Source organism: Anolis sagrei, chromosome 6 (assembly GCF_037176765.1).
Source record: "Anolis sagrei isolate rAnoSag1 chromosome 6, rAnoSag1.mat, whole genome shotgun sequence".
Classification (NCBI taxonomy): Eukaryota; Metazoa; Chordata; class Lepidosauria; order Squamata; family Dactyloidae; genus Anolis; species Anolis sagrei.
Window position 1 is genome coordinate 9,337,132 of NC_090026.1, and position 22,191 is coordinate 9,359,322.

General features: G+C 45.8%; 1 protein-coding gene across 2 annotated transcripts in view; it reads left to right on the forward strand.

Moving 5' to 3' along the window:
- Nucleotides 1-22,191, forward strand: part of CDH24 (cadherin 24) — a 68,866-nt gene that overhangs the window by 38,741 nt on the left and 7,934 nt on the right. For both annotated transcript variants that reach the window (XM_060780030.2, XM_060780031.2), the window contains exons 2-5: nt 6,908-7,242; nt 12,146-12,440; nt 13,536-13,655; nt 19,694-19,861. In XM_060780030.2, the coding sequence (XP_060636013.2) occupies nt 7,024-7,242; nt 12,146-12,440; nt 13,536-13,655; nt 19,694-19,861 (802 nt within the window). In that variant the 5' untranslated portion in view covers nt 6,908-7,023. The remainder of the gene's footprint in view (nt 1-6,907; nt 7,243-12,145; nt 12,441-13,535; nt 13,656-19,693; nt 19,862-22,191) is intronic.

Sequence of the window (22,191 nt, forward strand, 5' to 3'; positions counted from 1 at the left end):
CTCCAGGGATTTTGGACTCCAACTCCCACAATTCCTAACAGCCTCAGGCCCCTTCCTTTCCCCCCTCAGCCGCTTAAGCGGCTGAGGGGGAAAAGGAAAGAGCCTGAGGCTGTTAGGAATTGTGGGAGTTGGAGTCCAAAACATAGACCTGAGGAAGGGGCCTAGGGCTGCTAGGAATTGTAGGAGTTGGAGTCCAAAACATTGGACCTGAGGAAGGGGCCTGAGGCTGGTAGGAATTGTGGGAGTTGGAGTCCAAAACACTGGACCCGAGGAAGGGGCCTGAGGCTGTTGTGAATTGTGGGAGTTGGAGTCCAAAACATAGACCTGAGGAAGGGGTTTGAGGTTGTTAGGAATTGTGGGAGTTGGAGTCCCAAACACTGGACCCGTGGAAGGGGCTTGAGGCTGTTAGGGATTGTGGGAGTTGGAGTACAAAACATTGGGCCTGAGGCTGGTAGGGAGTTGGAGTCCAAAATATTGGACCTGAGGAAGGGGCCTCAGGCTGTTGTGAATTGTGGGAGTTGGAGTCCAAAACATTGGACCGGGGGGGGGGGGCTTGTGACTATTAGGAATTATGGAAGTTGGAGTCTGAATCATTGGTCCTGAGGAAAGGGCCTGAGATAGTTAGGAATTGTGGGAGTTGGAGTCCAAAACATAGACCTGAGGAAGGGGCCTGAGGCTGGTAGGAATTGTGGGAGTTGGAGTCCAAAACACTGGACCTGGGGAAGGGGCCTGAGGCTGTTGTGAATTGTGGGAGTTGGAGTCCAAAACATAGACCTGAGGAAGGGGTTTGAGGCTGTTAGGGATTGTGGGAGTTGGAGTCCAAAACATTGGGCCTGAGGCTGGTAGGGAGTTGGAGTCCAAAATATTGGACCTGAGGAAGGGGCCTCAGGCTGTTGTGAATTGTGGGAGTTGGAATCCAAAACATTGGACCGGAGGGGGGGGGGCTTGTGACTATTAGGAATTATGGAAGTTGGAGTCTGAATCATTGGTCCTGAGGAAAGGGCCTGATATAGTTAGGAATTGTGGGAGTTGGAGTCCAAAACATTGGACCTGAGGAAGGGGCCTGAGGTTGTTAGGAATTGTGGAAGTTGGAGTCCGAAACATTGGACGTGAGGAAGAGACCTGAGTCTGTTGGGTGTTGTGGGAGTTGGAGTCCAAAATATTGAACCTGAGGAAGGGGCCTGAGGCTGTTAGGAATTGTGGGAGTTAGAGTCCAAAACATCTGGAGGTTCCAAGTTGGCCCAGGCCTATTCTACACTGTAGAATTAATGCAGTTTGACACCATGTGAACTGCCAAGGCTCACTGCTATGGAATGTCTGGAATTATGGTTTGGTGAGGCATTGTACTTTTGGGACAGAAGGCAAAAGACCTCCTAAAACAATTCCTGTGGTTCCATCGCATTGAGCCATGGCTCTTCAAGCGGTGTCAAACTGCAGTGCTGAAATCATGTAACCTCCCATAGGACCCATTTGCCCAGATGTTGGGCACCTCTCCAGTCCTTTAAATCTGTCCCATCGCAACCATCTGTGCCATTTTCCCAAGATAAGCCAAACTTTGCTTGTGCAATGCTATAAGGACCCAACCAATGGAGCCTTGGTGCATATATGAGGGAGGTTCACTCGTACACAGACAGACAGATTTCCCTGTGATGTTAAGCAAGATGGCAACGGAACCCCGTTCTCGTCAGATTGCGTTTGGTGCTGTCTCCATCAGCCGCGGGGTTTGAGCTCAAAGAGAGCATTTGGACTCACTTCTGGCCTCGGCAGCCCAGGCCCCAAAGGGCATGCAGGTGCAAGCACCGTCTGATGGCTGCTCCTGTTGTATCTCCGCCTGCTGCTCCTGCCAGATTGCGGAAAGCCAGATGAGCGGAGGTGGCGTTTGATAGTCACAGATGATCCGTATGATCCGAGTTTGGAAATAACACCACGTAACAAAATTTGAGACATTTTCTGTGCCTGGTTTGAAAGCGTTATTTCCTGTTTAATTGCGCGGCACTTCTTTTGAAAGTAGTTGTTATACTCCAGAAACGGCTCAAACAATGCTGAATTGATGTGTTATCGAAGGTTTTCATGGTCGGAATCCTTGGGTTGCTGTGAGTGTTTCCGAACTGTACGGCCATGTTTCAGAAGCATTCTCTCCTGACGTTTCGCCCGCATCTATGGTAGGCATCCTCAGAAGTTGTAATGATGTCCAAGGTGGGAAAGAGAACTCACAGGTTGAGGGGTCTGTTGAAAACTCACTGGGTTGCTGTGAGTTTTCCAGGCTGTATGGCCATGTTCCAGAAGCATTCTCTCCTGACATTTTGCCCACATCTATGGCAGGCATCCTCAGAGGTTGAGGGGTCTGTTGGAAACTAGACAAGTAGGGTTTATATGTCTGTGGAATGATGTCCAAGGAGGGAGAGAGAACTCTTGTCTGCTTGAGGCATGTGCGAATGTTGCAATTGGCCACCTTGATTAGCACTGAATGGTCTTGTAGCTTCAAAGCCTGGCTGCTTCCTGCCTGGATGAATCTTTTGTTGGGAGGTGATTAGCTCGCCCTGATTTTTCCCAACAAAGGATTCCCTCAGGTAGGAAGCAGCCAAGCTTTGAAGCTACAAGAATCGCTGCTTCCTGCCTGGGGAATCCTTTGTTGGGAGGTGATGAGCTGGCCCTGATTTCTCCCAACAAAGGATTCCCTCAGGCAGGAAGCAGCCAAGCTTTGAAGCTACAAGAATCGCTGCTTCCTGCCTGGGGGAATCCTTTGTTGGGAGGTGATGAGCTGGCCCTGATTTCTCCCAACAAAGGATTCCCTCAGGCAGGAAGCAGCCAAGCTTTGAAGCTACAAGACTCGCTGCTTCCTGCCTGGGGGAATACTTTGTTGGGAGGTGTTGAGCTGGCCCTGATTTCTCCCAACAAAGGATTCCCTCAGGCAGGAAGCAGCCAAGATTTGAAACTACAAGAATCGCTGGGTTGCTGTGAGTTTTCCAGGCTGTATGACCATGTTCCAGAAACATTCTCTCCTGACGTTTTGCCCACATCTATGGCAGGCATCACCAGAGGTTGTGAGGCCTGTTGGAAACTGAATGATGTCCAGAGTGGGAGAAAGAACTCTTTGTCTGCTGGAGGCACATTGCAATAGGTGGTCTGTGCTTGGCTCTTCTCCACACTCGCATGTTGTGGACTCCACTTCGTAATCCACCATTTCTGAAGGTTGGTTTCCAGGGTGCAGTCTCTTAAGCACCTTCCAAGTCACCCAGTCTTCTGAGAGAGGAAAGTCTCTCATTCCATCTCCGCCACTGATTAAGTTCTGGGTTTTAGCCTGCCACTTTTGGACTCTTGCTTTCTGAGGTGTTCCTGCAAGTATCTCTAAAGATCTTAGAAAACTAAGATTTAAAAAAAATTGTATTTGTTTGGCATAACATAGGCCCTTTCCATGCAGCTGAACAAAATCCCACATTATCTGCTTTGAACTGGGTTATTTGGCAGTGTAGACTCAAATAACTCAGAGCCCTTCCACACAGCCCTATATCCCAGACTATCAAGGCAGGACATCCCACATTATCTGAGTGTGGACTCAGATAACCCAGTGCAAAGCACGTATTGTGGGATTTCCTGCCTTGATATTCTGGCATATAGGGCTGTGTGGAAGGGGCTCCAGTTGAAAGCGGATATTGTGGGATTTTCTGCCTTGGTATTCTGGTTTATATGACTTGGTGGCTTCTTATTCAACTTGGTGAACTTTAGTTCGGCAAATCAGGCAACTTCTCCTATCAGGCATGGACTCACAAGGCTGACTTATTACTGGTGCCGGCTATCGCTTATTGGACTCCGTATCCGCGGCCCAGATCTTGCTATCCGCGGTCATAGAATCATAGAATTTTTGAGTTGGAAGAGACCTCATGGGCCATCCAGTTCAACCCCCTACCAAGAAGCAGGAAAATCACATTCAAAGCACCCCCAACAGATGGCCATCCAGACTCTGCTTAAAAGCCTCTAAAAAAGGAGCCTCCACCACACTCTGAGGCAGAGAGTTCCTCTGGTGAACAGCTCTCACAGTCAGGAAGTTCTTCCTAATGTTCAGATGGAATCTTATTTCTTGTAGTTCTGGCAGTGCATACTCATATAACCCAGTTTAAAGCAGAAAACCAAGGTTGGCTTATTGCTGGTGCCGGCTGTCACTTATTGGACTCGGTATCCGCGGCCCAGATCTCGCTATCCGAGGTCATAGAATCATAAAGTTGGAAGAGACCTCACGGGCCATTCAGTCCAACCCCATTCTGCCAAGAAGCAGGAAAATCGCATTCAAAGCACCCCCAACAGATGACCATCCAGTCTCTGCTTAAAAGCCTCCAAAGAAGGAGCCTCCACCACACTCTAAGGCAGAGAGTTCCACTGGTGAACAGCTCTCACAGTCAGGAAGTTCTTCCTAATGTTCAGGTGGAATCTACTTTCTTGTAGTTCTGGAAGTTTAATCCAGTTTAAAGCAGAAAACCTGGGATCAGATCCTGGGATATAGGGCCTGTCTGGAAGGGCACTCAGTGATTTCTAATTTTGATGATGATGATGATGATGATGATGATGCACAGCCCACTTTGGCCCAGAATTGGGACCCCAAGCCGCATGCGCTTTAAAAAGCACCGCAAAGGGTGGATATTAAAATGGAATTAAACTCAACACAATTATTAAAGTAATTAAGTTAGAATACAGTCAAACATATAAAGAGCTGTTAAAAAACCATCCAGTTAAAAACAATGCGGCACCCCCTGGCTCGCTCTTTAAAACACCATCCGTGCTTAATAATACATCATTCGTGATTAATGTAGCAAATCAATAGTGTAATTTCCACCACAATGAATAACATTTACAAATCTGTTTCCGAAGCACCGTCAGAGGATTGCCTTTCCAACAGGAACATTTCCTGTTAGATTCAGCCATTGACTGCAGACAGAAAGCATCTCCTTGCAATTTGGGAGGGACCATCCTGATTACTCCTTTGCCATCTCTGCTTGCAAAATGTCCCATTCTCTCCCACTTGGCCCTTTTGTTTTCAGATTATTTTCACATGCTGCCAACTGAGGGCCCTTTCCCACAGCCATATAACCCAGAATATCACGGCAGATAATCCATATCTGCTTGGGAATGGGTTATCTATGTCCACATATTCCAATTCAAAGTAGATAATGTGGAATTTTATTCATCTGTGTGGAAGGGGCCCCAGTTTCATGTGCAGAATGCTGGATGATATGCAAAAGTGACTGGGAGGAACAGGAAATAAATCAAGTAGATCAGCATTTCTCAACCTGGGGGTCGGGACCCTTTGGGGGGGGGTTGTGAGAGGGTGTCAGAGGGGTCACCAAAGACTATCAGAAAACACAGCATTTCCTTTGGTCATGGGGGTTCTGTGAGGGAAGTTTGGCGTAATTCCATTGTTGGTGGGGTTCAGAATGCTCTTGGACTATAAATCCCAGCAACTACAACTCCCAAATGTCAAGGTCTACTTTCCTCAAACACCACCAGTGTTCACATTTGGGCATATCAAGTATTCGTGCCACGTTTGGTCCAGATCCATCATTGTTTTGAGTCCACCATGCTCTCTGGATGTAGGGGAACTACAACTCCAAAATGCAAGGTCAATGCCCACCAAACCCTTCCAGTATTTTCTGTTGGTCATGGGAGTTCTGTGCCAAGTTTGGTTCAATTCCATCCTAGGTGGAGTTCAGAATGCTCTATGATTGTAGGTGAACTATAAATCCCAGCAACTACAACTCCCAAATGTCAAGGTCTATTTCCCCCAAATTCCACCGGTGTTCACATTTGGGCATATTGAGTATTTGTGCTAAGTTTGGTCCAGATCCATCATTGTTTGAGTCCACCGTGCTCTCTGGATGTAGGTGAACTACAACTTCAAAACTCAAGGTCAATGCTCACCAAACTCTTCCAGTATTTTCTGTGGATCATGGGAGTTCCATGCCAAGTTTGGTTCAATTCCATCCTAGGTGGAGTTCGGAATGCTCTTTGAGTGTAGGTGAACTATACATCCCAGCAACAACAATTCCCAAATGTCAAGGTCTATTTTCCTCAACTACAACTACAACTCCCAAACTCAAGGTCAATGCCCACCAAACCCTTCCAGTATTTTCTGTTAGTCATGGGAGTTCCATGCCAAGTTTGGTTCAATTCCATCCTAGGTGGAGTTCAGAATGCTCTTTGAGTGTAGGTGAACTATACATCCCAGCAACAACAATTCCCAAATGTCAAGGTCTATTTTCCTCAACTACAACTACAACTCCCAAACTCAAGGTCAATGCCCACCAAACCCTTCCAGTATTTTCTGTTAGTCATGGGAGTTCCATGCCAAGTTTGGTTCAATTCCATCCTAGGTGGAGTTCAGAATGCTCTTTGACTGTAGGTGAACTATACATCCCAGCAGCAACAATTCCCAAATGTCAAGGTCTATTTTCCTCAACTACAACTACAACTCCAAAACTCAAGGTCAATGCCCACCAAACCCTTCCAGTATTTTCTGTTGGTCAGCAGAGTTCTGTGTGCCAATCTGATTCAATTCTATGCTGGTGAAGTTCAGGTTGCTCTTTGATTGTGGGTGAACTATAAATCCCAGCAACTACAACTACAACTCCCAAATAATAAAATCAATCCTCCCCAATGCAACCAGTATTCAAATTTGGGCATATTGGGTATTTATGCCAAATGTGGTCCAGTGACTGAAAATACATCCTACATATCAGATATTTACATTACGATTCATAACAGTAGCAAGATGACAGTCATGAAGTAGCAACTAAAATAATGTTATGGTTGGGGTCGTCACAACATGAGGAACTGTATTAAGGGGCCGCGGCATTAGGAAGGTTGAGAACCACCAAAGGGCTTGCCACTAATCTCTGGTCTCGTTTCTCTCTTCCAGACCCATCCAGATGGGGTAGCCGATCCCTATGGGCGACACGGATGAGTGGCGGCCCCCGCAGCAGCAGCAGGAGGAGAAGGAGGAGGAGGAGGAGGACTGACCACTGGGGCTGAGCCATGGCCAGCTTTCTGCAACTGCTGCTGGCCTGGTTGGGAGGCTGTGGCTGCGCAGGGCGCCTTGTGCCCCTCGTCCAGGGAACCAAGGCCGGCGCCTTCCGGGGGAACATGTCTCAGCGCTGGGAGAAGCCCCTCTTGCGGTCCCGACGCAGCTGGGTCTGGAACCAGTTCTTCGTCATCGAGGAGTACGCTGGACCGGAACCCGTCCTCATTGGGAGGGTGAGCCAAATCATCCTAGGATGGATTCCTCATATGGGACCTCATAGGAAAGCAGTTGGCTTCCACATTCGCTGGAGTTAAGAGTATTAAGAAAGACTTTGAAGCGAGAAGATGACCATAGAATCCTGCTGGGTGATTTACAAATAGGGGAAAGCTTAGACTTGAAATTTACCTCTAAGATACCTCATTATGTATATACTAGCTGTACCTGTCACACGTTGCTGTGGCCAGCCTTTCCTCCCTCTTCCTCTCCTTTCTTCCTCTCCTTCCTTCCCTTTTCTTCTTTCCCTCTCTCCTTCCTTCCTTCTCTTCTTCTTCCCTTCCTTTCTCTTTTCTTCCCTTCCTCTTTCTCCCCTTTCTTCCTTCTCTACCTATTCTTGGACTGCAACTCCCAGCAGTTCTCCTGATCCATCTATCTACTTACCTATCTATCTCTATCTAATCTATCTATCTGGAGGATTGCTGGGAGTTGCAGTCCAGAAATAGGAAATTGGAAATATTCATGGATTTGGGGTACTCTCAAAGAAATCCAAGAAGAAGCAAGTTTGCATCTTGGAAGCAGTGCATTTGGATCATCCTCCTCTCCTAAAGGGCCTGGTCTAGGGGATGCTGGAATCTGTAGTCTGGAAGAGAGTGTGGATATGCTATTGTGTGTTTTGGGTTGTTGTAGCTATATGGCCATGTTCTAGAGGCATTCTTTCCTGACATTTCGCCTGCATCTATGGCAAGCATCCTCAGAGGTAGTGAGGTCTGGTGGAATTAGGAAAAAGGGGTTTATATATCTGTGGAATGACCAGGGTGGGACAAAGGACTCTTGTCTGTTGGAGCTAGGTGTGTATGTTTCAACTGACCACCTTGATTAGCATTTGATTCCTGCCATACTTGCTGGCGAAACGTCAGGAGAGAATGCCTCTAGAACATGGCCATATAGCCCGAAAAGACCTACAACAACCCAGTGATTCCGGCCATGAAAGCCTTCGACAATATTGTGTGCATTTTGTTTGTCGGGGGAGTCATTTTTGCGCATGTGCTGTAGCGTCTTTTTGCTTTTTTGGCTTTTTTAAGTCCCTTCCACTGTGTTTTTCATTGTTTTTGTGAGTGATGGTCACTCGTTTGCCTGATAGGTGTATTGTAGCCATATTTGGTGTCAATTCATCCAGTAGTTTTTGAGTTATGTTAATCCCACAAACGAACATTATATTTTTATTTATATAGATATGCAAATACAAGCACAAGTTGAGTGTCTTTCATCCCAAAATGCTTGGTATCAGCAGCGCTTGGATTTCATATTTTAGAATACAGTAGAATCTCGCTTATCCAACATAAATGGGCCAGCAGAATGTTGGATAAACCAAAATGTCGGATAATAAGGAGTCTCCTACTGTTACCTGTCCGACGCGGCACTAAGCACCTAGAATACTAACAACAGGGACTCAAAGGGTTACGGCAAGGCAACACCTCGGGGCTAGAGCGTGGAAATCACAGAGGAGCGTGGAAATCACAGAGGGAAGGAGGGAGGATGCTTCCGCTTCTGGTCCTTCCTCTTTCCCCCTTTCTTTCCTCCCTCCTCCTCATCTAGCCTTTTTCACTTAATGGGAATGGAGAGAGAGTTGGGGAGTGCTCTTTTAATTGAAGGGTAACAGTGTTGGATAAGACGGAATGGCGGATAAGCGAAGGTCGAATGTTGGATAAGCGAAGGTCGGATAATCAAGATTATGCTGTATCTATATGTTCATATATGTGCATCATGGAGATATGTGCACCTTGGAGATGGAAATCGAGTCTAAACACGGATTTAATTTATGTTAGAGACATGGCATAAACATAATTTTATGTTGTTGTTGTTCATTCGTTCAGTCGTCTCCGACTCTTCGTGACCTCATGGACCAGCCCACGCCAGAGCTCCCTGTCGGCCGTTACCACCCCCAGCTCCCTCAAGGTCAGTCCAGTCACTTCAAGTATGCCATCCATCCATCTTGCCCTTGGTCGGCCCCTCTTCCTTTTGCCTTCCACTTTCCCCAGCATAATTGTCTTCTCTAGGCTTTCCTGTCTCCTCATGATGTGGCCAAAGTACTTCAACTTTGTCTCTAGTATCTTTCCCTCCAGTGAGCAGTCGGGCTTTATTTCCTGGAGGATGGACTGGTTGGATCTTCTCGCAGTCCAAGGCACTCTCAGAACTTTCCTCCAACACCACAGCTCAAAAGCATCGATCTTCCTTCGCTCAGCCTTCCCTAAGGTCCAGCTCTCACATCCGTAGGTGACTACAGGGAATACCATGGCTTTGACTAGGCGGATCTTTGTTGCCAGTCTGATGTCTCTACTCTTTACTATTTTATCGAGATTGGACATTGCTCTCCTCCCAAGAAGTAAGCGTCTTCTGATTTCCTGGCCACAGTCTGCATCTGCAGTAATCTTTGCACCTAGAAATACAAAGTCTGTCATGGCCTCCACGGTTTCTCCCTCTATTTTCCAGTTGTCAATCATTCTTGTTGCCATAATCTTGGTTTTTTTGACGTTTAGCTGCAACCCGGCTTTTGCGCTTTCTTCTTTCACCTTGATTAGAAGGCTCCTCAGCTCCTCCTCGCTTTCGGCCATCAGAGTGGTGTCATCTGCATATCTGAGGTTGTTAATGTTTCTTCCAGCAATTTTCACCCCAGCTTTGCATTCATCCAGCCCCGCACATCGCATGATGTGTTCTGCATACAAGTTAAAAAGGTTGGGTAAGAGGATGCAGCCTTGCCGTACGCCTTTCCCAATCTTGAACCAGTCTGTTGTTCCGTGGTCAGTTCTGACTGTTGCTACTTGGTCCTTGTACAGATTCCTCAAGAGAGAGACAAGGTGGCTTGGGATGCCCATCCCACTAAGAACTTGCCACAATTTATTATGATCTACACAGTCAAAGGCTTTAGAATAGTCAATGAAGCAGAAGTAGATGTTTTTCTGAAACTCCCTGCCTTTCTCCATTATCCAGCGGATATTGGCAATTTGGTCTCTCGTTCCTCTACCTTTTCTAAACCCAGCTTGAACATCTGGCAACTCTCGCTCCATGTATTGCTGGAGTCTTCCTTGCAGGATCTTGAGCATTACCTTACTGGCATGAGAAATAAGGGCCACTGTACGGAAGTTGGAGCAGTCTTTCGCATTTCCCTTTTTTGGTATGGGGATATAAGTTGATTTTTTCCAGTCTGATGGCCATTCTTGTGTTTTCCATATTTGCTGGCAAATGGCATGCATCACCTTGACAGCATCATCTTTTAAGATTTTAAACAGTTCAGCTGGGATCCCGTCGTCTCCTGCTGCCTTGTTGTTAGCAATGCTTCTTAAGGCCCATTCAACCTCACTCCTCAGGATGTCTGGTTCTAATTCATTCACCACACCGTCGAAACTATCCTCGATATTATTATCCTTCCTATACAGATCTTCTGTATAGTCTCGCCACCTTCTCTTGATCTCTTCAGCTTCTGTTAGGTCCCTGCCATCTTTGTTTCTTATCATACCAATTTTTGCCTGAAATTTACCTCCAATGTTTCTAATTTTCTGGAAGAGGTCTCTTGTCCTTCCTATTCTGTTGTCTTCCTCCACTTCCATGCATTGCTTATTTAAAAATAGTTCCTTATCTCTTCTGGCTAACCTCTGGAATTGCGCATTTAACTGGGCATATCTCCCCTTATCCCTGTTTCCTTTTGCTTTCCTCCTTTCTTGGGCTACTTCCAGTGTCTCAGCAGACAACCATTTTGCCTTCTTGGTTTTCTTTTTCTTTGGGACGTACTTTGTTGCCGCCTCCTGAACAATGTCGCGGACTTCTGTCCATAGTTCTTCTGGGACTCTGTTTACTAAATCTAGTCCTTCAAATCTGTTCTTCACTTCCACTGTATATTCGCTAGGAATGTTAGTGAGATCATATCTAACTGGTCTGTGTATTTTCCCTGATCTCTTTAGTTTTATTCTAAATTGGGCAATAAGAAGTTCGTGATCTGAGCTACAGTCAGCCCCAGGTCTTGTTTTCACCGACTGGATGGATGTCCGCCACCTTTGGCTGCAAAGGATGTAGTCAATCTGATTTCGGTGTTGACCGTCTGGTGAGGTCCATGTGTAAAGCCGCCTTTTAGGTTGTTGGAAGAGAGTATTCGTTATACACAGCGAGTTTTCCTGGCAAAATTCTATCAGCCTGCGTCCCGCTTCATTTTGTTCTCCCAGACCATGCTTGCCTGTGATCCCTGTTGTCATTTGACTTCCCACCTTGGCATTCCAGTCTCCTGTAATGAAAATAATGTCTCTTTTTGGTGTATTATCCAGTAGGTCCTGCAGATCCTCATAGAACTGATCTACTTCTGCTTCTTCAGCAGCTGTGGTTGGGGCATATATTTGGATCACTGTAATGTTGAAAGGCTTTCCTTGCACTCGAATTGAGATCATTCTGTCATTTTTTGGGTTGTACATAATTTTATACACAATACTTTTAATAATCTTGGACATGAAACAAAGTTTGTTTACATCGAACTATCAGAAAGCAAAAGGATCACTACCTCAGCCATTCATGGGGTCAGGTCTGGATTTTGGAATACTTTGACTTATGAAATGGTTGATAATAATATAGTGTGGCTTATTATATTCGACCTATATTCCAAAATCCAAAACAAAACACTTTGGGTCACAAATATTTTGGTTAAGGGATACTCAACTTTCACATATATATTTGGCTATATTCTATGCCAGATTAATTGCCACCAGCTTGGCTTCAGCATAGGACAGCCTTTATGAAAGACCTCCAGGCCTTGCTGTTATTGATAGGTCTTAGAAATGTAGATTGCATTGATTGACTCTATCCATTTGCGCTGCAATCTTACTCTTTCCCTTCTGCCTTACCAACCACGTTCTGTATCCCTTTTCTATTCTGGTCCAGCTACACACAGATGTGGACAGGGGCGAGGGCCGCATCAAGTACGTCCTGACCGGCGAAGGGGCCGGCACCGTCTTCGTCATCGACGAAAAGACAGGCAATATCCATGTCACCAAAACACTGGACAGAGAGGAGAAAGCCCAGTACACGCTGCTGGCCCAGGCGGTGGATCGGGCTTCCAACCGGCCCCTGGAGCCGCCATCCGAATTCATCATCAAAGTCCAAGACATCAATGACAACCCTCCGGTTTTCTTGCATGGTCCCTATCATGCCACGGTGCCTGAGATGAGCAACGTGGGTGAGTCTGGGGGCCTTGGACTGAAGGGAGATGGTCCTTTTCCGGCCCATGGAATATCATTCCTTAGGTGGATCTACACTGTGGAATTAATGCAGTCCAACACTACTTTAACTGCCATGGCTCAAAGCTATGGAATGTCTCGATCCAAGGAAGTCATGCTCCCCATGCTCTATTCTGCTTTGGTTAGACCACACCTGGAATACTGTGTCCAATTCTGGGCACCACAATTCAAGAGAGATATTGACAAGCTGGAATGTGTCCAGAGGAGGGTAACTAAAATGTTCAAAGGTCTGGAGAACAAGCCCTATGAGGAGTGGCTTAAAGAGCTGGGCGTGTTTAGCCTGCAGAAGAGAAGGCTGAGAGGAGACATGATAGCCATGTGAGAGGAAATCATAGGGAGGAGGGAGCAAGCTTGTTTTCTGCTTCCCTGGAGACTAGGACACGGAACAATGGCTTCAAACTGCAAGAAAGGAGATTCCACCTGAACATTAGGAAGAACTTCCTAACTGTGAGAGCTGTTCAGCAGTGGAACTCTCTGCCCAAGAGTGTGGTGGTGGCTCCTTCTTTGGATGGCCATCTGTCAGGTGGATGGCCATCTGTCAGGTGTGCTTTGAATGTAATTTTCCTGCTTTTTGGCAGGGGGTTGGACTGGATGGCCCATGAGGTCTCTTCCAACTCTATGATTCTATGGGAGTTGTAGTTTCAAAAGGTCTTTGGCCTTCTCTGCCAAGGAATGCTGATACCTCACCAGACATCTCTTAAGATCAGTAGAAGAAACTACCATTGAGCTGAAGCTAGGTTCTGAAATTGCTCTTCAGAACAGAAACTTGGGATAGAAGACCTTGGGGTTTTCCTTTTATACTCATATCTTATAAAACTACAACACCCAGGACGCCATAGCAGTTAAAGTGACGCCAAACTGCATTCATTCCACAGCGCAGATACTCCCTTAAACATGGAGGGAATGGGAGGACACCTCCTGCCTCTGATTTGCTATATGAGCTCTTCCTCAAGTTTCTATAGCTTGGCGTCCTTGCTAATGTGTTAAATAGCAATGGTGATGATTATTTGTTTCAGTCTGCCCCAATCTTTCAGGTACGTCCGTGATCCAGGTGACCGCCCAAGATGCAGATGACCCGCTCTACGGAAACAGCGCCAAGCTGGTCTACACGGTCCTCGAGGGGTTGCCGTTCTTCTCCGTCGACCCCCAAACGGGTACACACTATGGAGAAAGGGGCACGGGTGGGGTGTGATGGGATGGGGGCTATGATATAAGATCCCATTGCGGAGAAAAGGAATGGCTGGGGTGGAAGCAATTATCACATCCATTTTTGTTGCACAGCAAGGTAAATGATGGCAGGATTGTGGACTGGCAGGCGGATAGAAGTTTTTAGAGAGTGTGTGACTTACCCAAGGTCACCAGGTGGGCTGGAACACCTGGTGGCACAATGGGTTAGATTCTTGTGCCAGCAGGACTGTTGACCAAAAGGTTGGTGGTTCGAATCCGAGAAGCAGGGTGAGCTCCCACCTGTCAGCTCCAGCTTCTCATGCAGGGACATGAGAGAAGCCTCCCACAGGATGGTAAAACAGGTGTCCCCTGGGCAATGTCCTTGCAGACAGCCTATTCTCTCACACCAAAAGTGACTTGCAGTTTCTTGCAGTTAGCCCACCTGGTGACCGTAGACAAGTCACACACTCTCAGCTACAGAAAACCCAAAGATAGGATTGCCATAAGTTGGAAATGTTGGAAATACAACAACAGACTGCTGTGCAATACTAACAAGAGTTAGGTACAGTGCCATTGCCTTTGTCTCGGAAAAATTCTCTGCCAGTGTCAATCCCCGAACACATACAAACACACAACTACAGCTGCCTTGTAGCGGTTTGGCACATCTAGTTCTGGCTCCTCAACAAAAGCCTGTCTGACGCGAGGTCCTACCAGCAACATTGCCTCTGGCCTCTCAGGAGCATGCCATCCCAGCACCGCGGAAAGGTTGGCCTTATCATTAGGCAAACCGATTAATTGGAAAAGACGACAACGGCACTCAGTAAAATGAGAAACAGCAGGGAAAGAAGGAGAACCAAGTTCCAAACAGAGAGACTCGGTCACGGAAGGCACAGCCCTGAGTTTGCAGTATTGGATGCATTAAAGCTTTATCCCCACCTTAAAATCCCAATCACATCAACAACCTTCTGCCCAATATCAGAGCAATGTTTTTACCAGCCAAAAAAAGGTGAGCAGGCATGGGTCTTTCTAAGGAGGGATTCCCAAAGTCTGTGAATAGACCCCAACAAGACCTTGTTCCCATCAAGGAGATTGAGATGGTGGAGAGACTCAGGGCCCTTCTACATTGCCATATAATCCAGATTATCAAAGCAGATAATCCACATTATCTGCTTTGAACTGGATTATATGAGTTTAGACTGCCATATAATCCAGTTCAAAGCTGATAATCTGGATTGTATGTGGCAGTGTAGAAGGGGCCCTAGAAGGGGCCACAGAGGTCTTCTCCAGATGATTGCAGTGTTCTTCTAGGGTGCGTCTAGAGTATTTCCCAACCTGTGGTCCATGGGCCACCAGTGGTCCACAAGAACCAAAATATGATCCGCAAGAACCTAAATATGGTCCACAAGAACCTAAATATGGTCCACAAGAACCTAAATATGGTCTACAAGAACCTAAATATGGTCCACAAGAACCAAAATATGGTCCACAAGAACCTAAATATGGTCCACAAGAACCAAAATATGGTCCACAAGAACCTAAATATGGTGATTGCAGTGTTCTTCTAGGGTGAATTTACAGTAGTTCCCAACCTGTGGTCCATGGACCACCAGTGGTCCACAAGAACCAAAATATGGTCCGCAAGAACCTAAATATGGTCTACAAGAACCAAAATATGGTCCGCAAGAACCAAAATATGGTCCACAAGAACCTAAATATGGTCCACAAGAACCTAAATATGGTCCACAACCTCACCGTTACTACACCGTTACAAGAAGAGCAACTAGTCTCTCAAAACTAAGTCTCTCTTATACTGCCGAGTCTTATGAAATATGGTTTTCTGTGGGCGAGCAGATGGCGACGCAGATGTAGATGTAGATGTGGATGGCATATGTTCTGTATCAGAAACTAGAGCTGATGTGGTCTAGCCAATGTAATTTTGTGAATCAGCATGCCAAATAATCAAACTGAATCTAAAGTTGACCAAAAACTGATCTGTAATCCTTTTGGTATTAATGTTGGAGAGTGGTCCCTGGTCAAGTGGTCCCTGGTCAAAAAAAGGTTGGGAACCACTGGCCTGTACTGTAGAATTAATGCAGTTTGATATCACTTTACTTTTCCTCGTTCAGTGTTATGGAATCCTGGGAATTGCAGTTTGGTGAGGTCCTGTAAAACTACAGCTCTCAGGATTTGACATAATTGAGCTACGGCAGTTCAGGTGGTATCAAACAGCATGAATGCTACAGTGGCTGGATCTACACTGCCATATAATTTGGATTAAATGCATTGAATTGGATTGTATGAGTCTACACTGCCATATAATCAAGTTCAATGCAGTCAATCTGCATTCCGAAACTGGATTATACGGCAGTGCCTATCCAGCCAGTGTAGATGCATCCATAGGCTCATGGAGTGAGTGAGTGAGTGAGTGAGTGAGTGAGTGAGTGAGAGTCCTCCAAATGACCCAGAGCCAAGCCATAAAGGGCTTTATAGGTCAAAACCTATGGAGACGTGGGTTTGCAGGGTCTTTTTCTCCAGCAGAAGAGGAGCCGTTCCTGCTTGTATTTGCGAGCGACTTATATTGCCAACCGAGCTCTGATGAACTTGGGGATGTTCAATGGGCAAGCTAACGGCCTTTAAGAAAATCTTAAATTAATAAGCACTACCCGAGCGTACAGGCGCCAGTACAGCGGAGGAAGTTTGAAAGTGGCTGGAGAAGCTCATCCATCCTTGGAATCACTTGTCCTTCCCGGCTTCACTCCAACCGGTTCACCCATCATTGGCTAATCCTATTAAGTCAAACCTCCACCTCTGCCCATTTATTCATTTTTATGGTCATGTTGTGAGCCTTTGGACCATAGGCGCGCATGGATCCAGTAATGGGGATTTGCTGGGGAAAAAGTAGAACTGGTCAATTTGATCTCACACATTTGGCTTTAATATTATATTCAAAGACATTAGAAGTTTTATATGGATGTTATTTCATTAGAATCTTGTAAGGATATTAAAAGAACAGCGTGTATTTTCCTTATAAAGGTGAAGGTTTTCCCCTGACATTAAGTCCAGTTGTGTCCGACTCTGGGGGTTGGTGCTCATCTCTATTTCTAAGCCGAAGAGCCAGCGTTGTCCATAGACACCTCCCTGTCATGTGGCCAGCATGACCCCAAATAACTACTAAACCTGAAATAACATCTCTGAACCTTTGCTATATTAACCGTTTAAATTGCTTTTGCAAAGGCCATATAAAGCCCAGATTTTTTGCTTTGAACTGGTTTATATGGCAGTGTGGACTCGTATAATCCAGTTCAAAGGGGATAATCTGGATTACCTGTTTTGCTAATCTGGATTATATGGCAGTGTAGATCCAGCCTGAGATATTGGGTGCACCTAGTTTATGCAATTTGACAACACTTTCACTACCATGGCTCAAGTCTATGAAACCATATGGAAGTTATAGTTTTCCAAGCTTTTGAGATTCCCTGTCAAATGGAGCTGGCGGCTCATCAAACGACAACTCCCAGCATGCCACAGCATTGAGCTTAAGAGGTGTTAAACTGCATCAATTGTACAATGTAGATGAGGCATATGCAAACTTGTAGTTTGGTGAGGCACCAGCCCTCTTTGGCTAAAAACCTTGCAAAACTACAACTCCAACATTCCATAACATTGAGTCATGCCTAATAAAGTGGTGCCAAACTGCATTAAATCTACCATATAGGTCAGGCATGGGCAAACTTTGGCCCTCCAGGTGTTTTGGACTACAACTCCCACCATTCCTAACAGCCTCAGGTCCCTTCCTTTTCCCCCTCAGCACTGAATATCCTTGCAGTTTCAAAGCCTGGCTGCTTCCTGCCAGTTAACACTTCAGGACTGGTTAACACCTTCCAACAAAGGATCCCCCAGTCAGGAAGCAGCCAGGCTTTGAAGCTGCAAGGCCATTCAATGCTAATCAAGGGGAAAGGTTGTTAGGAATGGTGGGAGTTGCAGTCCAAAACACCTGGAGGGCCCAAGTTTGCCCATGCCTGGTGTAGATGTACCCATAGATGTAGTAACTTCACATTTGTTCCATCCCTCTCCACACCACCATCTCTATCATTTCCATCTCAAGTTGAGAAAAAATGATTCGGCATAAGCGGGTGAACATTTTATTTAACTAAAGTGATGCATTCGAACTGGTGACTGATTGCCAAGCGAGGGATGTTGTGAAATAGAAACAAGCTTAACGGCGCATTCATTTGTTAGTCTATTTATCTGCATAGTCAATACTTGTCTCCTTGGAGGAATAACTAGAATTTCATAGGCAGCCTTTTTTGTCCAGCTAAAATGATCAGTTGCGAGACAACAGTGCAAGACAACTCGGTATGTTTGCAAGTGAGTTGAGACATCATTGTGTAGTGATGTCTGTTTTGGACCAGAGGTGTATCGAACTAATGCAGTTTGACACCACTTAAAACTGCCATAGCTCAATGCTATGGATTCGGTGGATTTGTAGTTGGGTGAGGAACTGCAATTGAAGAAAGATATTGACAAGCTGGGATTTGTCCAGAGGAGAGCGACTCAAATGATCAAGGATCTGGAGAACAAGCCCTATGAGGAGTGGCTGAAAGAGCTGGGCATGTTTAGCCTGAAGAAGAGAAGGCTGAGAGGAGACATGATGAGGGCCAGGTATCAAGATGTGAAGAGAAGTCATAAAGAGGAAGGAGCTAGCTTGTTTTCTGCTGCCCTGGAGACACGGAACAATAGCTTCAAATTACAGGAAAGGAGATTCCACCTGAACCTTAGGAAGAACTTCCTGACTGTGAGAGCCGTTCAGCAGTGGAACTCTCTGCCCCAGAATGTGATGGAGGCTCATTCTTTGGAAGCTTTTAAGCAGAGGCTGGATGGCCATCTGTTGGGGGTGCTTTGAATGCGATTTTCCTGCTTCTTGGCTAGGGTTGGATTGGATGACCCACGAAGTCTCTTCCAATTCTATGAAATGTAATGTTTGTTTGTGGGATTAACATAACTCAAAAACCACTGGGTGAATTGACACCAAATTTGGACAAAAGACACCTATCAGGCCAACAAGTGACCATCACTCATAAAAAACATAGCAGAAGAGACTTAAAAAGTCAAAATCAAAAATTACATAACAACGCAATGCCCAAAACCACATATACACAAATATATATATGCACACACAAAGCACATATACACAGACTGGGCCACAGCAATGCGTGGCAGGGGACAGCTAGTATATAAATAAAAATGTAATGTTCGTTTGTGGGATTAACATAGATGCAAGATTGTCTCTAGATTCAAACCTCATTATCCTGATTAAACAGAACGAACAGCAGCCTTCCAGATGTTACTGTATCACAACCCCCATCAGCTCTAATCATTATGTCTAATGTTGAAGGATACAGGAGTTGTAGTCCAGCATCTGGAAGGCCACATAAAATGACATAAAAGGAGATTCCATCTGAACATTAGGAAGAACTTCCTGACTGTGAGAGCTGTTCAGCAGTGGAACTCTCTGCCCCGGAGTGTGGTGGAGGCTCCTTCTTCAGAAGCTTTTAAACAGAGGTTGGATGGCCATCTGTCAGGGGTGCTTTGAATGAATTTTCCTGCTTCTTGGCAGGGGGTTGGACTGGATGACCTACGAGATCCCTTCCAACTCTATGATTCTATGACACGGCAAATCACACTTTGTTGTTGTAGGTTTTCATGGGCGGCACCACTGGGTTGCTGTGAGTTTTCCCGGACTGTATGGCCATGTTCTAGAAGCATTCTCTCCTGACATTTCTCCCACATCTATGGCAGGCATCCTCAGAGGTTGTGAGGTTACCTCTGAGGATGCCTGCCAAAGATGTGGGCAAAACATCAGAAGATAATGCTTCTGGAACACGGCCATACAGCCCGGAAAACTCACAGCAACCCAAATTACACTTTCTAGGTCATTCAGAAAGTAATAGCATGTCCCCATCTGACTATTAGACTGTCTTCCATTCTCCTTCTCTCTTTCTGATGCTCTTTTTGCAATGGATAGGTGTCATCCGGACCGCAACGCCCAACATGGACAGGGAGACACAACAGGAATTCCTGGTTGTGGTGCAAGCCAAGGACATGGGGGGCCATGCCGGGGGTCTTTCGGGAAGCACAACGGTGACCGTCACCTTGAGCGACGTCAATGACAATCCACCCCGCTTTCCACAAAGTAAGTATGAAAAATTAGCTAACGATGGTGACTGTAATTGCCAGTAAGGACCTGGCTCTTATTGTGCTTTAATGTGCATCTACACCAGGCATGGGCAATCTTCGCCCCTCCAGGTGTTTTGGACTCCCACCATTCCTAACAGCCTTGCAGCTTCAAAGCCTGGCTGCTTCCTGACTGGGGGAATCCTTTGTTGGGAGGTGTTAACTTGTCCTGAAGTGTTAACTGGCAGGAAGCAGCCAGGCTTTGAAACTGCAAGGATATTCAGTGCTGAGGGGGAAAAGGAAGGGGCCTGAGGCTGTTAGGAATGGTGGGAGTTGTAGTCCAAAACACCTGGAGGACCGAAGATTGTCCACGCCTGGTCATTGTAGATTTTATGCAGTTTGGCATCACTTTGTCAGCAGTGTTCCAATGTTGTAAAATCCTGGGAGTTGTAGTTTGGTGAGGCACCAAATTCTTTGGCTAAAGACCTTGCAAAACTACAACTCCAACATTCCATAACACTGAGAAATGCCTAATAAAGTGGTGGCAAACTGCATTGAATCTACCATATAGATCAGGCATGGGCAAACTTTGGCCCTCCAGGTGTTTTGGACTACAACTCCCACCACCGATAGGAATGGTGGGAGTTGTAGTCCAAAACACCTGGAGGGCCGAAGATTGTCCATGCTTGGTCATTGTAGATTTTATGCAGTTTGGCATCACTTTGTCAGCCGTGGTCTAATGTTGTAAAATCCTGGGAGTTGTAGTTTGGTGAGGCACCAGTCCTCTTTGGCTAAAGACCTTGCAAAACTACAATTCCAACATTCCATAACACTGAGTCATGTCTAATAAAGTGGTGCCAAACTGCATTAAATTACCATATAGATCAGGCATGGGCAAACTTTGGCCCTCCAGGAGTTTTGGACTACAACTCCCACCATTCCTAACAGCCTCAGGTCCCTACCTTTTCCCACTCAGCACTGAATATCCTTGCAGTTTCAAAGCCTGACTGCTTCCTGCCAGTTAACACTTCAGGATCAGTTAACACCTCCCAACAAAGGACTCCCCCAGTCAGGAAGCAGCCAGGCTTTGAAGCTGCAAGGCCATTCAATGCTAATCAAGGGGAAAGGAAGGGGGCTGAGGTTGTTAGGAATGGTAGGAGTTGTAGTCCAAAACACCTGGAGGGCCAAAGTTTGCCCATGCCTGATATAGATGCCCCCTTGCAGCACAGTCCTATTAAGCCTACTCAGAAGTAAGCCTCATTGCGTCCAGTCGGATTTGCATATAGGGAAATGGCGGTGGCTTTAATTGGTTTTTTAAAATGGTTTCCCTAAGCAAGAGGGAGAGACAAAAGCAAGCGCGGAGCACGGATTCCACCTCCTAATCTAATTTCTCGATTTATCGTTCCGCTGTCGAGCTTGGCATTATGAAACATTTTTAAATTTAATTTTATATACCAAATCACAAAGCTCATAAATAGACAGTGTGCAAGTATCCTGACAGTATTGATGTTCCCCTTTCTTAGCCAATATATTATCGCGGGCAAACAAATATCCGCAAATAGGCGTCCAAATCAAATACTTTAAGATCTTAAGCCAACAGTGAAAAGATCTTAGAAGAATTAATGTCCGTCCTGAAACGTTATGTAAGCATTGTCGCCCTGTAAGTGTTTTAGAAATGGTGGTTAGGAATTAATGCAAAATGTTACCCACCTCTTCCATTGCAGGGGTTGGTATATCAGTGTCTCTCAACCTGGGGGTCGGGACTCCTGGTGGGGTCGCAAGGGGGTGTTTGAGGGGTCACTAAAGACCATCAGAAATCACAGTATTTTCTGTTGGTTATGGTGGTACTGTGTGGGAAGTCTGGCCCAATTCTATTGTTGGTGGGATTCAGAATGCTCTTTGATTGTAGGTGAACTATAAATCCCATCAACTACAACTCCCAAATGTCAAGTTCTATTTTCCCCAAACTCCACCAGTGTTCACATTTGCACATATTGAGTATTCATGTCAAGTTTGGTCCAGATCCATCATTGTTTGAGTCCACAGTGCTTTCTGAATGTAGATGAACTACAACTCCCAAACTCAAGGTCAATGCCCACCAAACCTTTCCAGTATTTTCTGTTGGTCTTGGGCGTTTGTGTGTCAAGTTTGATTCAATTCCATCATTGGTGGAGTTCAGAATGCTCTTTGATTGCAGGTGAACTATAAATCCCAGCCACTAGAACTCCCAAACGTCAAGGTCTATTTTCCCCAAACTCCACCAGTGTTTACATTTGCGCATATTGAGTATTCGTGTCGAGTTTGGTCCAGATCCATCATTGTTTGAGTCCACAGTGCTTTCTGAATGTA